We start from the raw sequence: 13836 nt of genomic DNA on the forward strand, positions 1-13836 counted from the left end.
AAAATGTAAAGCCTCATGTAAAAAAACTAAGAAATTTCTATTAAATCAGATCTCCTATTTGAAAGAATAGAGCTGAAAGTGTGTTTGCTTTATTACTTCAATCTTTTCAGTCAACTCTTATGTCTATTGAATTCTGAATCTGAATTCTTTTTGAATTCAAAATTTTACTTTATAAATGCTTTGTTTATTTATTTATTTATACAATTTTAATGGTAGATCCAGGTTTTATATTAAGTATTTATTTATTTTAGATTAGGAAAATAATCTATACATACTTTAATGAAATGACATACTTATTATTGCAGAATTATATCCTTTCATCTGACTTGATGATATAGTTTTTTCATTTGTGCTTATCTTTCTATTTCTATTTTTTTCCTTTTTTTTTTTTCTTTTTTTTTTTTTCTGGGGGCGGTAGTGGTGGTTTTCTTTTCTTTTTTTTTCTTGTTGATACTTTACTCCAGTAATCTGATTAACTGAAAAATTGTCAAAAATAAAGTTTGATATTAATTTGTTCTAAAATAGTTTTTGATATGTATGTGTTACAACTCCCAATGTACTTGTCTATTTTTTTCATTACTATGTCAAAGTGATGAAATAACACATAATGAAGGCATGCTGATTGTATTTTTTTGGGGATGAAGTTATAAATCTTGGCTGCTGATGCAGTTGTGAGCAGACACAGAGTTTGGCAGTGATAGAACTCCTGGTGGAGGGTTGGGTAGGTTATACCATGAATGGGCCTTGACATCCTGAATTGGTCATGGGGTCATTTCTCACGAGTAGGGACTGCCCACTTGCTAGCATTTGTCAACAGGAAAATGCCAAGGAAAGAGGTTCCCATAAAAGGAACATGATGTGTTTGGAAAGGGAAAAGAAAACTTTGTGATGCTTTTGTTGTTATTATTGTCTAAGACTGGTACTATTGAGGTTCCAGGAAGTGGCACTTTCATTCCTTCCCCCACCCCTTTTCTTTCCCTCTATTCTCTTTTCTTTCCTTCTTTCTTTCTCTGTTAACAGGGTAGAGACAGAAAGGTTTGTCGTGTACTTTGGGTAAGTGCAGCAAACTGTGGTTTGTCTTCAGTGAATTAATGCTTTATGAGTGATTAGTTTGAACAGAATCTGTCAATAACTTGTTTTCATCTCAAGAATCGTGTTTTCTGCATCTCTTCAGACAATGCTTGCTTGCCCTTTGGTTTTTAATTTGATGGCATGGGTTTCTGGCTTGAAGGCTTATTTAGGATTTGTGAATGATGAAAGTTATTAATGCATGATTCAGTTTGATACCTGCACTTGATTGCAATAATTTATCCATTGTCTAAAACTGCCAGAAATACAATTTGTCCCACCTAAATGCCTGAGCTGATTAGAACTGTAGAGTTTTCTGTAGTCAAAGATGAACAATTATCTTTTTTATGAATGACGTATGTTTAATTTATGTTAACACAAGTTACTGTGTCTACTGCAATATATTTTATTAATATGCAATAAACATAACATATTACTCTTTAAAATAGATATTTCCTGTTTGTTCATTGAAATTTTCTTCCAGAAAACATGGAAGATGAATCTGAATTCATAAACCAACATTTAATAAGCTATATCAAAACCATCAGTGTGAAGGTGCATTCCTTATGCATCTTTCAGTAGCAGTTTTTGTTTAATTTTAAATGGAATGAACCTAAAGCAGTGTAATTGAAAATTTACTTCTGAGGAAATGAATGCAAAAAATGTAAGCTCTATTTATTTAAGTGATTTTGGATCTTTCCTTATGTTTTGACCCAAATAAAAAAAAATATTAAATGTACAATTCTATTTCTTTTTCTCTGTGTTGTGTGCATGTGTGACTAAAAAGCCCCAGAATTATAAACTGTAAAAAATTATCAGGCAACAAAGGTACTTCAGAAACAAAGGCTGGGGTTTTTTGCAAACTAACGGAACACTCTGATGTGTCTTTCCTGATTTATTATATTCTTTGTAGGTGATTGTTTTCATAATTAATTCATAAAATAATCAGATTCTGATCTCATTCACATAGATGTGTATTTACTTACTAAAAGAAACATCACTAAAAAATCCGTTTTTGCTTTCCCAGGGTCAGTGTGGAAAATCAAATTCTGAAATACGGGTTTACTACTCGTGAGATTACTATTTTGGAAAATGATGATCCTGGAGGAGTGTTTGAATTTTCTCCCTCTTCCAGAGGTCCCTACAGTATCAAGGTAGATATCTGAATAACTTTTCTTAATCATTATGGAGAAGTAAATCTTAGCAGAGTGCAAGTAAAATGCTGGATTTTCTTTTTTCACAGGAAGGGGATTCTGTCGAACTGCAGATTGTCCGCAGCAGAGGGAGCCTTGTCAGGCAGTTTCTGCGATACACTGTGGAACCAAGGGACAACAATGAGTTTTATGGAAGCACAGGAATTCTGGAATTTAAGCCTGGGGAAAGAGAGATCATAATTACTCTTTTGACAAGGATGGATGGGATTCCAGAGGTAGAAATGAAAATTTTTCTTCAAATTGTGTTCACAGCTTAACAGTTTGTTACTTATTGAAATACAGGAAAGTATATGGGAACAGAACAAGTATGCAATGCTTTTCTATGGAATGTATTCCCAATCTCCAAACCTGGGATGCCTGGATAACTAGAAGGTATCTTTGGCTTTAGTAGGCCTTAGTGGATATTTTTTTTTTTTTTTTTTTTTTTGTAAATTGGAAGTTCTCATCCGTCTGATCTTTTGGCATCCATGACATTCTGTGCTATAAAGTGCCACTGTTTAATTGAGTGCTGTATAAACAATCAGTTTATTTTTGTTCCTTTTTTGGTAAATATCTGCTAATTTAACTCAGTGCTCCCCAGTCTACTCTAATATTTTCTGTATAGGTGCAAAGTTGCAATGCTTGCTTTAGTGTTCCATGATGCATTTCCTGTGAGTGTTTATTGATTAAATATATGAAGTACAAAGTCGCATTAGATTAATAATGCAAGCTGACAAATTCTTTTTAAGTGAGCTTAATGTCAGTGGTTTTAAAATCTTTACTTCCACTGTTACCGATGAAAAAGATGCACGAAACCATTGTGCATATAGAAAATGTGTCTAATTTTCTTTTGTTGATATTGTCCTCTTTTTCTGCTGAATAAATCTTTTTATTCTGACTGACTTTCCCTCTTCCAGCTGGATGAGGCATATGCTGTTGTGCTCAGTGGCTACAGTGAAATGTCAGGCAAGCTGGGGAATGCCACAAGGGTCAGTATAACCATTTTGAAGAATGATGATCCACATGGTGTCATTCAGTTTCTACCTGATGAACTATCAGTAACAATAAAGGAAAGTAAAGGAGGAATCATCTATGCTGGTAATTCTTTTATTAGAGTTACTGCTTTCTCTGCTGTCTGTTCCTGCAAGGCTTCTTTTCCCTACTTCACCTTCATAGGACAGTGCCTGACTCATGAGTTTCCAGGGGGGTACAGTACCAGCATGATGAGCAGTGGAGATTAATGCAGAGGAGGATGGGCCTTGAAAGCTATAGGGATCAACCCAGTTAAAATATAGCTAGAGAATACACCAGACAGGAAGGACAGAGAATTGATCTATGTGCAAGGTACAGCCTGGTGGTTCTGTGCTAACTGATCAGTAGTTCTTCCTGGCCAGCGTGAGGCATTGGGTGCTATGTGAGAGAAGAATGAGCTAAGTTTTCATGTGTGTGATTTCAGTTTATGTATCTCTGTTGTATCAAGAGAGTTGATACAAGTCTTAACTGCTGTAGTGGTCTATTATTGTTTGGTCTTTCGTGTACGGCACTCACAAATTAGTTTTGGAAGAAGTGTATTTATTTACTGTTTCCTTTTTCTTTGTTTCAGCTTTGCTGACCTTTTTCATTTTGACTTGTGTTTTTCTGGAGACTCACACTGACTGTATGTTTGCATTTTGTAGCCTCTTACAGACTTGTAAGAACCCAAGGAAACTATGGTAATGTTAGTGTGTCCTGGATTGTTGACCCAGCATGTACCAATGACATCTATCCAGAACAAGGGACTGTTTTCTTTGATAATATGGAGTTTTCAAAAAATATCACAATTTACTCTCTACCAGATGAGGTAATCATTTTTACAGTGTTTTTGTCTAAATACGTAGAACAAGGAGTAAGTGCTAAAACATTGAAATTTAAGAAGCTCTGTTTTTTAAGAAACTGATAATTTTTAAGACAAAAATAGAAATACTGTGCATATCTATAAACAAAACAGTTAGAATCCGTCAGTAGTCAAGTGTGGTTAAATTCTAATAAGTAAATCACTTGTTTTGATAGCAAGAATGCTAATTTTATATTTTTAATGCTAATATATTTGAAGTAAGGTAAGAAAGAATGAGAATAATTAGTAATAAAGGAATAGATAAATGAATAAATATAGCTGTACATCAAGTTACATCAGCATCACGAAATTCCAAGATAACTTTTGAATCATCTGTACAACAGTAAAGATGAGGGGATTTTTTTACAAAGATTTTTGACTGATGATTGTTTTTGTCTAAGTGTATGAACTGTCTTTTGTCATCCCTCTTGAGACACTTATGAATCAATAAATAAAAAACAACATGCAGAAACCCAGTTTTGTTAACCTCCTCAGCTGTTTATTTTAATTTCTTCACTATTTTGAATACAATAAATTAATTTCTTAATATTTTGTTACTCAGGTACCTGAAGAAATGGAGGTATTCATAATCAGATTATTCAATGCCACTGGTGGAGCTAGACTGGGCAATATAACCAGTGCATTTTTACAAATTACAAGGAATGATGATCCCATTTATTTTGCAGGTTAGATCTTGCTGGTTTTAAATTTTGAATGCGTATTCTACCACAAACAGATTTTATTGACAGAGCAGATTATTGAAAAATCTTAATCCAAGTGGAGGATATAAAGGATGTAAAATGTACTTTTTTTGTTTTTGTTGTATGGAATTAGATTGATTTTTTTTTTTTTTTAAGTTAAGAATTTTCTCTCATTTTATGTCAATATTCTTATTGCTGGTTCTGGGATTGGTTAGGACATTGTCTAAGGACAACAATATTCTCTTCCACCTCCAAGTATTTCTCTTCCTTAAATAGGTGAGCCTTCTCTTTCCTTGAGGTGAAGGATCCTTTCGTGAGGGGTTAGGTAGGCCACATGCAAGAAGCTCAGGCTTGAACTTGAATTTATTGCTTGTCTGTTTTCAGAACCTCTGATAGTGAGCATTACAGAAGGGAGTTTTGCAAACTTTACAATCCTAAGGAATGGATCCTCTGATGCAGTTGTTGCTGTTCAGTATATTACTGTTAATGGAGATGCTACAGCTGAAGAGGGAGACTTTGTTCCCAGTGAAAAGGACAGTTTCATTCTGTTCGATGTCGGAGAAAGAGAGCAGACCTTATCTGTGTATGTTAATGATGATGATACCCCTGAAAGTGATGAAGCATTTTACATCTTCCTTTTAAATTCAACAGGTAAAAACAAAGAGTTAATGTATATTTAATAAATCTTTTTCTTTTTTCCTCTATTTTTTTACTAGCTTGTTCTTATCATAAAGCAATGTAGAAATGCCAGGCATTATATGAATAATGTTTGCATCAACATTTCTATGAAATTTCTGTACAATGTGTTTGTATTTTGATCTTGAATTGTTTAATTTGAAACAGAAAAAAACCATCAAATTGAAACTGTCTTGCAAAAAAACTGGAGTTAAAATCTCTTTCCAAATGCTCCAAATTAGATGGGGTTTTGACTTATCAATAAGAAAATATAAGTTAAATATAAGAAATAGGTAATTTTTCTCAATTATCTGAGTTTAAGGTAGTTTATGTGTTTTCTGAGGCCAGCTAGAATTCGCTCTGATACACAGCTCTCTTACAGAACACTGGCTTCATGGAAATTATTGGAGAAAGCCATACTTTTCCCTTCTTGAATTTTCTCTTCAGTGATCTCTTTCTACTTTATTAACTTTGTTCAGGATCTGCTGGTATTTTCTTTTACCATTCTATTGAAAGCATGGCTTTCCTCCTGGCACACATTCCTGCCAGAAATATAGATACAAAATACAGAATATTTATAGATTAATTCCTGAAAGAAAAAAAAAATTAAATAATTATTTTTCTTTTTTATTATCTGTTGCATAATTGGCCTTGATTGTTACATCGCTTTTGAAAATTATGCTGGACTTCTGTACCTCAATAAAATAAAAATAGAGGTATATGAAGTTAAAACCATAAGCAGATTGTTCACTTTGGTATAGAAACAAATCCACTGCTTTTGAAAAGGGTGAAAGCTGGGATGGGGACAGAAACATAATGTACCTTTCTGGACATAAAGAGGTGTTGAAATGTCCCTACTGTGCTAATATACACACAGAAATCCTACTAATTTCCACCTTACTTCACGGGTATACTGTATTTTTTCTCCTTTCAGATAGGCTGTGATATGGGTTTGACTTATCTCTTAGAGATTGTTGTTGCCTTGTATTTAGTTAAAGCTCAGTGTTTCTGTTGTAGGTCTAAAGGAGAGCTCTGGGATCTCTGAATACGTGTCTTTTTCTTCTGACTTGACCAGTTGATCAAACATGAAGTACTGCCTCTCATACAATCCTTTCTTCTCAGGATTGCATCATCTCTGGTCACGTCACATTTTTTTCTGCAAATTTGCATTCTTGATCTCTGCCTTAGATACTACTTACATATTTTTACTCTGGTTTGTCTGTTACTGATTATCTCGAATGTTGGTTTTTCACTGATTGTTCTATTGCTGCTTGTTTCTTTCTTTGCATGAAAGCTGTTGGTGTCAGAAGAAAACACATTCAATTTTAGAGTTACCTCCATTTCTGATTCCAGTTTTGATAAAATTAATCACCCTCTTTTTAGGAGATACTGTTATCTTTAATGCTGGAGTGGCTACAGTTATTATTGAAGCAAATGATGATCCTAATGGAATTTTCTTCTTAGAACCTCTAGAGAAGTCAGTAGAAGAAGGAAAAAGTAATTCCTTTTTGTAAGTAGCTTTTAGATAATATTGTTGCGCCTTTTTTGAATACATGTATGTATGTCTTGATGTGTGAGTTATTTTATGGAAAGTATTTTGATCTAATCCTATTTTTTCCATTGCTAAAATTCATTAGAAAAATAGCACCACCAAATTTTCTATTAAATTATTTGCAAACATTTTGAGAATCAACAAAACATCAAACATCAACTCTTACATTATCAAGTGGACTGTACATATTAAAATGTGTACAGAATTCCTGTTAAAATATAAGCAAGATTACAGAATAGGGGGCTTTTTTATATTTTCACACAAATAAGATTACAGCAGAGGGATTTTTGTTATATTTTCACGGGAGTGTAGATACAGAGGGATCAAGGTGAATGGGCAGAATATAACTTGGACCAATAGAGAAGTAAAAAATCTTTTCAAAATTCAGCTAAATACAACTATGTGGTTGTTCATTTCTCTTTGCACCCTACTTTGAAATCTTACCCTACAAACAACCTATATTACTGTACTCTTTCTGTTAGTTTGTTTTTCTTCTATCTGTAAGTTACAGATAGGAGCCTATACTCAAAATCCAGATGGGCCTTTCTTCTAGGCTGAATATATTTTTCCCTAGTCTGACCGGTAGCTGCTTGCATGTATTCAGGAAAAGTTAAGAAATTAATTTTCATGTCATCTGACCTTTTTATGTTCCAAAAGCCAGAATATGGTTATAAATTGAAAAAAATACTGATTTTCAATAAGAAAATTCTAGACAGGGTATGAAGAAACATATGTTCAAAATAAATCTGACAGTATGAACAGTTAGGAGGCTTTTTTCACAGTTGTTTAATTATCTTTTATGTATTTTTATTTGATTTGGTTGTGTTAAGGTTGATTTGGTTTGTTTTAAGGCCTTGAAATAGATTCCTATGACTGTAAGTAAGATTTTATGCTTGCATTGCACATCTAAAGAATTAAAATCCTTTTTAAAATAATATATTATATATTCTGTGGATATATATAGAGATGTTAGAGTCTGAAGCACAGAGTGTGTGCCCTTGTCTCTGATACCTAGCTCCGACATCCAAGAAAACACTGAATTTCATATAACACCATGAAAACAACTGTTAAAGCTAAATAGAAAAGCTAAAAGTTAAAGTGTGTAAATTAGAAAGTTTTCTTAAGGCACTGGGCGAAAATGTTAGTTTAGAGTTTAAACTAGTTCAGAGAGCAGAAAACAAGATGGAAGATTTAAGGTGTTGTCTCTTTTCCTTCTTTCTTCATCTTCTTCTAAAAGTTTTTAGGTAGTAATAGAGAATTAGATAGAGAATGCTGCAATGCAGCATACAAGTGTTAAGTCATTAAGTCACTAAGAAAAATAATTTATGTGTCTATAATTAATTGGGTAAGAATAAGTATAAAGATAAAAGAGCTGTGTATTTTGAGGCCCTTTTGTGCTATAAAAACCAACTTGAGGCATGCGATAGTGAGTTGAACTTGTGCATATATGTCCAGAAAACTCTATTTATTAGTATGATCTATTTTGATATACTGATTGGAATTGCAAGATCTAAAGTCTGGGGAGGATTACCAAGTCTTTTAATTATATATAGATAAACATGAGAAACAAGAAGCAAATAAGCCTTTAGAGAATCTTTCCTGAAACAAAACTAAGATAAAGGGAAACTCCCTGTGAGGGGGTATCCCAAGAGAATATAGCTCTGAAGAAACCGAAAATCCTACAGCAACAAGTAGTGCAACATAGATATTATTTATTCTGTGGCTGGTTTTGCTATGCTCCTCTTTGGGGTTTTTTTGGTCCTTAATTTTTTTTTTTTTTAACATCAGTGGTGTGAAGAGTGATGATGTGAACTAAACATTTATATTAAGGCACTTTATGGAAGCACATGATACCAAGGTCACCAATATCACCAATATAAAAAAAAAAAAAAAAAAAGTCTATTGCTTAGACCTTACTGCTAAAATATATTTACTAGGAAACTGTCTCTTCCATACCCTCAAAAGCGTTTGACTTTTGTTTAGTACATGAGAAAAGGGCCAGACTAGTTTATAATCTAACCAGTGAGAATGCCTATGGCAGCACTGAGCTTTCAAGAGAGGAACTGGAGTTACAACAACCGTGCTACACCACTGGAATAGAATGCCCTCCTTAACAACAACAACAAAAAGAAACCTTTAGAATCAGTAAAAAACATATTGTCTTTCTGTTCCTAGACTGCTTTACTGAATTAATTTTTCAAACTTGTGTCATAATGCTTTAAACAGCTTTTTCTTTTTATCACATAAACAGAAATGCTCTTTTTGTATGTAAACATGTTTTGTTAATAAAGAAACTTCTATATATTTAGTTCTTCAGTTTTTATTTACAATACCCTTTGGAAATCGGGGAAATTATGTTGCCAGATAGCTATATAAACAAATAAAAGCTTTAATTAATTAAAATCTTAATGTTGAATAATCCAGTTTGTGAAGGACCTAGTATACAACCCAAATTAAATAAAAATGCAAAAAAGGTTAAGGTGTCTTTATGGTTAAAGGGAAAAATTTGCAATTAATTGCCTTCTCTTTCATCTCTAAGAGTGGTCGTTTAACTCTATTTTTGATATTAATTTGCTGAACTATACATTCATTTTTATTATTCAAAAATAGAAGTGCAAGACAAACTGCAGTTCATCTAAACAGTACTGTTTTGCATGTACCTTCATTGATTATTTTCTTTCTAAGGTATCTGTGGTATACCTTGGTGTAGAATTATATTGTGACATTTCAGGCCCTCTAAGAGGATTGCATTATTGTTCATGGCTCTGTTTGTTATTTGTGGTTATTTGGAACAATACATATTATTTCCCATGGTAAGGATGTTTGGTCCATGTTTTACATTGTTAATGGATAATGCTGATGCGTACCTGCCGGGACATTCACTCTTTCTGTATCTCTGAACAGGATTTTGAGACAGAGAGGACACTTTGGGAATGTCTCATTAACTTGGCAGCTGTTTCATAATGACTCTGCACTGAAGCCAGGAGAAGAGTTCTCTGAAACTTATGGGACTGTGTACTTCATGGATGGTGAAGGATCAAAACTGATAGTGCTCCATGCTCTTTCAGATAAAATTCCTGAATTCAATGAATTTTACATTTTAAAGTTGGTGAACGTTTCAGGTATTGTCTTCTGTATAACCATTCCTTTTCTATCTGGTAGAAAGTAGTTATATTTAATCAATCAAAATGAAAAGAATCCTGGAAAGAGCCTATGACATACTATATTTTTCTGGTGATATTTTAGGTTTTGTTTTTAATTTATTCTTTAATTTAGGTATATTATGAACACAGTTTTGGAATCTGGCCGTTAAAAAATAAGCCTTTTGGTGATTTCAGAGATGTAGATGAATGTAAAATGAAGGTATTAAAGGTTACTGTAATGGAGATTGGCTGGTTTGTTTGCTTTTTTCTAGAAATTTCTGTAAAATATAAATAGTTACTGCTTTGTATCAGTTAAATTACAACTGCTACAGGCCTGCTACTGAGTAGAGTTCCAAATCTGCTGGACTCCTTCCACCTCAGTACTACTTATGGTCTTCTGTGCCAAGATACAACTGAAAATATGTTGAGATTTCCGTAAGTGAAATCCGTATGCGCGAACAGTAGATTTCCTCCTTAGTGGTGCATGAAGGCTCTGCAGTCACACCATGATTGATCTTCTTACTGTGGAGAAGTAGGTGACTTATAGCATGACTTAGGAGCAGTTTTAACACACAACTGGTTACTGATTTTGCAGGGTAATCTCTGCTTATTTGGAGGCAATGAACTAAATACTGCCATTTTGTTTTTATTTAAATCTTGGAGTACAATGATAAATTAATTTGACCCCACATTTTTCAAATGAAACAAAAGCAACCTATCTCATTACTAATAATTCAGGGAATCTGAGCTAATCTTGTTTTAACTGAAAGACAGTTATATTCTGCGGTTGAAAAATAACATGGCTAGTTTTCTATGAAAATGTTCTCTATAGTGTTTTAAAACCAATGCAGTTAATTTTATGTTAATCTTAAATTTGGAGAAGTTTTTAAGAGTTCAGAGACTCTTTAAATATTTAGGCCTGTTCAAACAGGTATTTTGTTTACACATTTTAAAATACTTAGCAACTTTTTTCACACCAGTAACTTTTACTCTTAACTTCCATTGTATAGGTGGGTCTCCTGGTCCTGGTGGGAAGTTGTCTGAAACAAGCATTGCTGTAACTGTGATGATCCCTTTCAATGATGACCCTTTTGGAGTCTTCGTTATAGATCCAGAGAGTCAGGACAGAGAGATAGCAGAAGATGTTCTTTCTGAAGATGATCTTTCCTATATTACAGACTTCACCATCTGGAGACAACAAGGCACTTTTGGTGTTGTCCGTTTAGGTTGGGAAATACTGTCCAGTACATTTCAAGCTGGATTACCATCAATGATAGACTTCTTGTTGCTGGGATCGTTTCCAAGTTCAGTACAATCTCAACCACACATGAGACGTCATCACAGTGGAACAGATGCCTTGTATTTCAGTGGAAAAGAGGATGCATTTGGAGTTATTGGTCTGGAATACCCATACAATGGAAATACTGCAGTAACTAATTTTACATTTTCTGCATGGTTAATTCCTAATGCCAATACTGATGGTTATATAGTTGAAAAGGATGATGGTAATGGGACGTTATATTATGGTGTGAAAATCCAAACAAACGATTCTCATGTTTCTATAGTGCTTCATTATACAGCACTAGGATCCAATATTACGTACATAGCCAAAGCAGCAGTCCTGAAATATCTGGATGAAAGTACTTGGATTCACATTCTGATTACTCTGGATGAAAGTATAATTGAATTTTACATGGATGGAATTCCAGTTCCAGGAGGAATTAAGAGCCTTAAAGGAGAAGCAATTGCTGATGGTGAGCCAATAGGTTGCATTATTTTTTCTTCATATGTGAGGTTCTGCAAAATGTGGAACAGTCTAGCTCCTTGAAAGATGTATACAAGATTCTGAAATTATTATATCTGATCAGTTAGTTAAAAGCAATACATAGAAAATTCTAGGGATTCTCAAAAACAATATAAATGGAAATAAGAGCTGGGAAATTTTCAAAGAGCAGAACTGTAAGAGAGCTTGGATTACAATAATTTGAAAATAATAATTCTATTTCTATATGTATGCTTATCATGTGTACATATAGTTATATATGTTTAAAATTAATAATTTTCATTAAATTAACAGTACTGTGGCTAAGAAAGAATTTTTCCTCTCAATTTCTGAAACAAAATAAAATAATATTTTTGATTCTAGTTGTGTATTATATTACAGCTAAACTAATAATTTGTAAGCAATAGATTTTTTCAGGGTTAGATTTATCTAAGCATGTATATTTACCTGGTATATGAAAACTGTGCCCATATGTTTAATGATGTTACACATAATATTAACATGTGTACTTCAGTTCCTCTAACTTGATATTCTTGGATGTCATACGTAAACATTATGGACTTTTGCAGTCAACTAGCATAGCAGTGAACATCACAATAATTCCTTTATAAAGTCAGGTATTGAATGGTGGGAATACATTTACATTTGCCCTTTCTTTTGCAGTTCCTCCCTCTTTCATGTGTTTTTTTTTTTTTTAATAGCAGTAATCACCATCCTTTTCCTTTCTTTCTCTTCCCATCAGTTTCACAGGTTTTCTTTCATGGGGATAGGCAGTTAATGATTACCAAATTCTTGAATACAATCTCCTCTGTAATCAAAGAAGGAAAATTAAAAAAACATGCAGTGATGTCAAAGGCAAATGCATCTACATGCATATATGTGCCACAAACATAAAGTGAGCATGAAGAGGAGATGTCATTAATTGTTGAGTGTAGGATTTTATTTCTGCCTTTAATTTCCTGGTAGTTGAAGTCTAAGAAATTTAGCTTCTGTAAAAACGTAGTTCCTCTGAGTCAAAGTAGTGCCCCTGCCATTAATAGCTGCCTTCAGACATGAAGTACTGTAGTTTAGAAATTATTTTTTCCCCTCAGTTTCTAAAACAAAGATGTGTGAAATGCAGTAAGGCTTTTATTGCTAGAAGGATATGTCTGAATCGTTGCAAATTTTCCACATTAGTGGAGATGATGTGTGCTCTGTCTGGAGATGTTACAAATATAAACTAAGGATTTAATCTCTCAGCGTTTAATGTTGGATACTACAGAAGTACTCAAGCCTGACTTTGCTCACCATCCTGTGCCTTGCATCTTGGGACCATTAGCAGTTGTTGTGGTTGTTTCTAAAAGGGACATTCAGTGCACATTTCCTTCCGAAATCAGAAGACAGCTGAAGAGATTTTTCTATATGTTTTAGAGCGGTAGGAATGAGATACCAGCTTAGTATTTTTGTGAAAAAAGGAACTGTCGTCCTCCGACTGGCTGAATAGGATAATTGTTTGGAGAGAAAGAAATGTTAAAGCAGTTGTAAAAAGTACTTGGAACTTGGTCTACATTTCTACATTTCTTATGCCCCTCTTCCAGTACACTGTAGTAAGTAAGTAAGTATTCCAAGCGTGTCTGGTGTGGCTAATACTCTGATCATCAGATTGGATTCACTGTCCTAGCAGAGGACACATTACATATACAAAGATACAAAGTGGGTAAAGCAAGTGTTTGGAAAAACAAAAGTGAGACAGGCTGCAGCTGGGCTCTGAAAATTTTTAATGGAAAGAGAGAAGTTTCCAAGATTCATTAAGATAAGAGATGATGTGCACATAGGATTAGTAGGATGAAAAACATGAACTGTCTAGGA

General features: G+C 33.6%; 1 protein-coding gene across 1 annotated transcript in view; it reads left to right on the top strand.

Annotated features, from left to right (window-relative positions):
• The window catches only part of ADGRV1 (adhesion G protein-coupled receptor V1), a 255005-nt gene that overhangs the window by 21500 nt on the left and 219669 nt on the right, over positions 1-13836 (top strand). Inside the window, exons 11-20 of the mRNA XM_058825861.1 lie at positions 1021-1053; positions 2096-2222; positions 2312-2497; positions 3179-3359; positions 3938-4101; positions 4697-4820; positions 5220-5486; positions 6894-7020; positions 9967-10184; positions 11216-11959. Of these exons, the coding sequence (XP_058681844.1) occupies positions 1021-1053; positions 2096-2222; positions 2312-2497; positions 3179-3359; positions 3938-4101; positions 4697-4820; positions 5220-5486; positions 6894-7020; positions 9967-10184; positions 11216-11959 (2171 nt within the window). The remainder of the gene's footprint in view (positions 1-1020; positions 1054-2095; positions 2223-2311; positions 2498-3178; positions 3360-3937; positions 4102-4696; positions 4821-5219; positions 5487-6893; positions 7021-9966; positions 10185-11215; positions 11960-13836) is intronic.

This window comes from Poecile atricapillus, chromosome Z, assembly GCF_030490865.1.
Source record: "Poecile atricapillus isolate bPoeAtr1 chromosome Z, bPoeAtr1.hap1, whole genome shotgun sequence".
Taxonomy (NCBI): Eukaryota; Metazoa; Chordata; class Aves; order Passeriformes; family Paridae; genus Poecile; species Poecile atricapillus.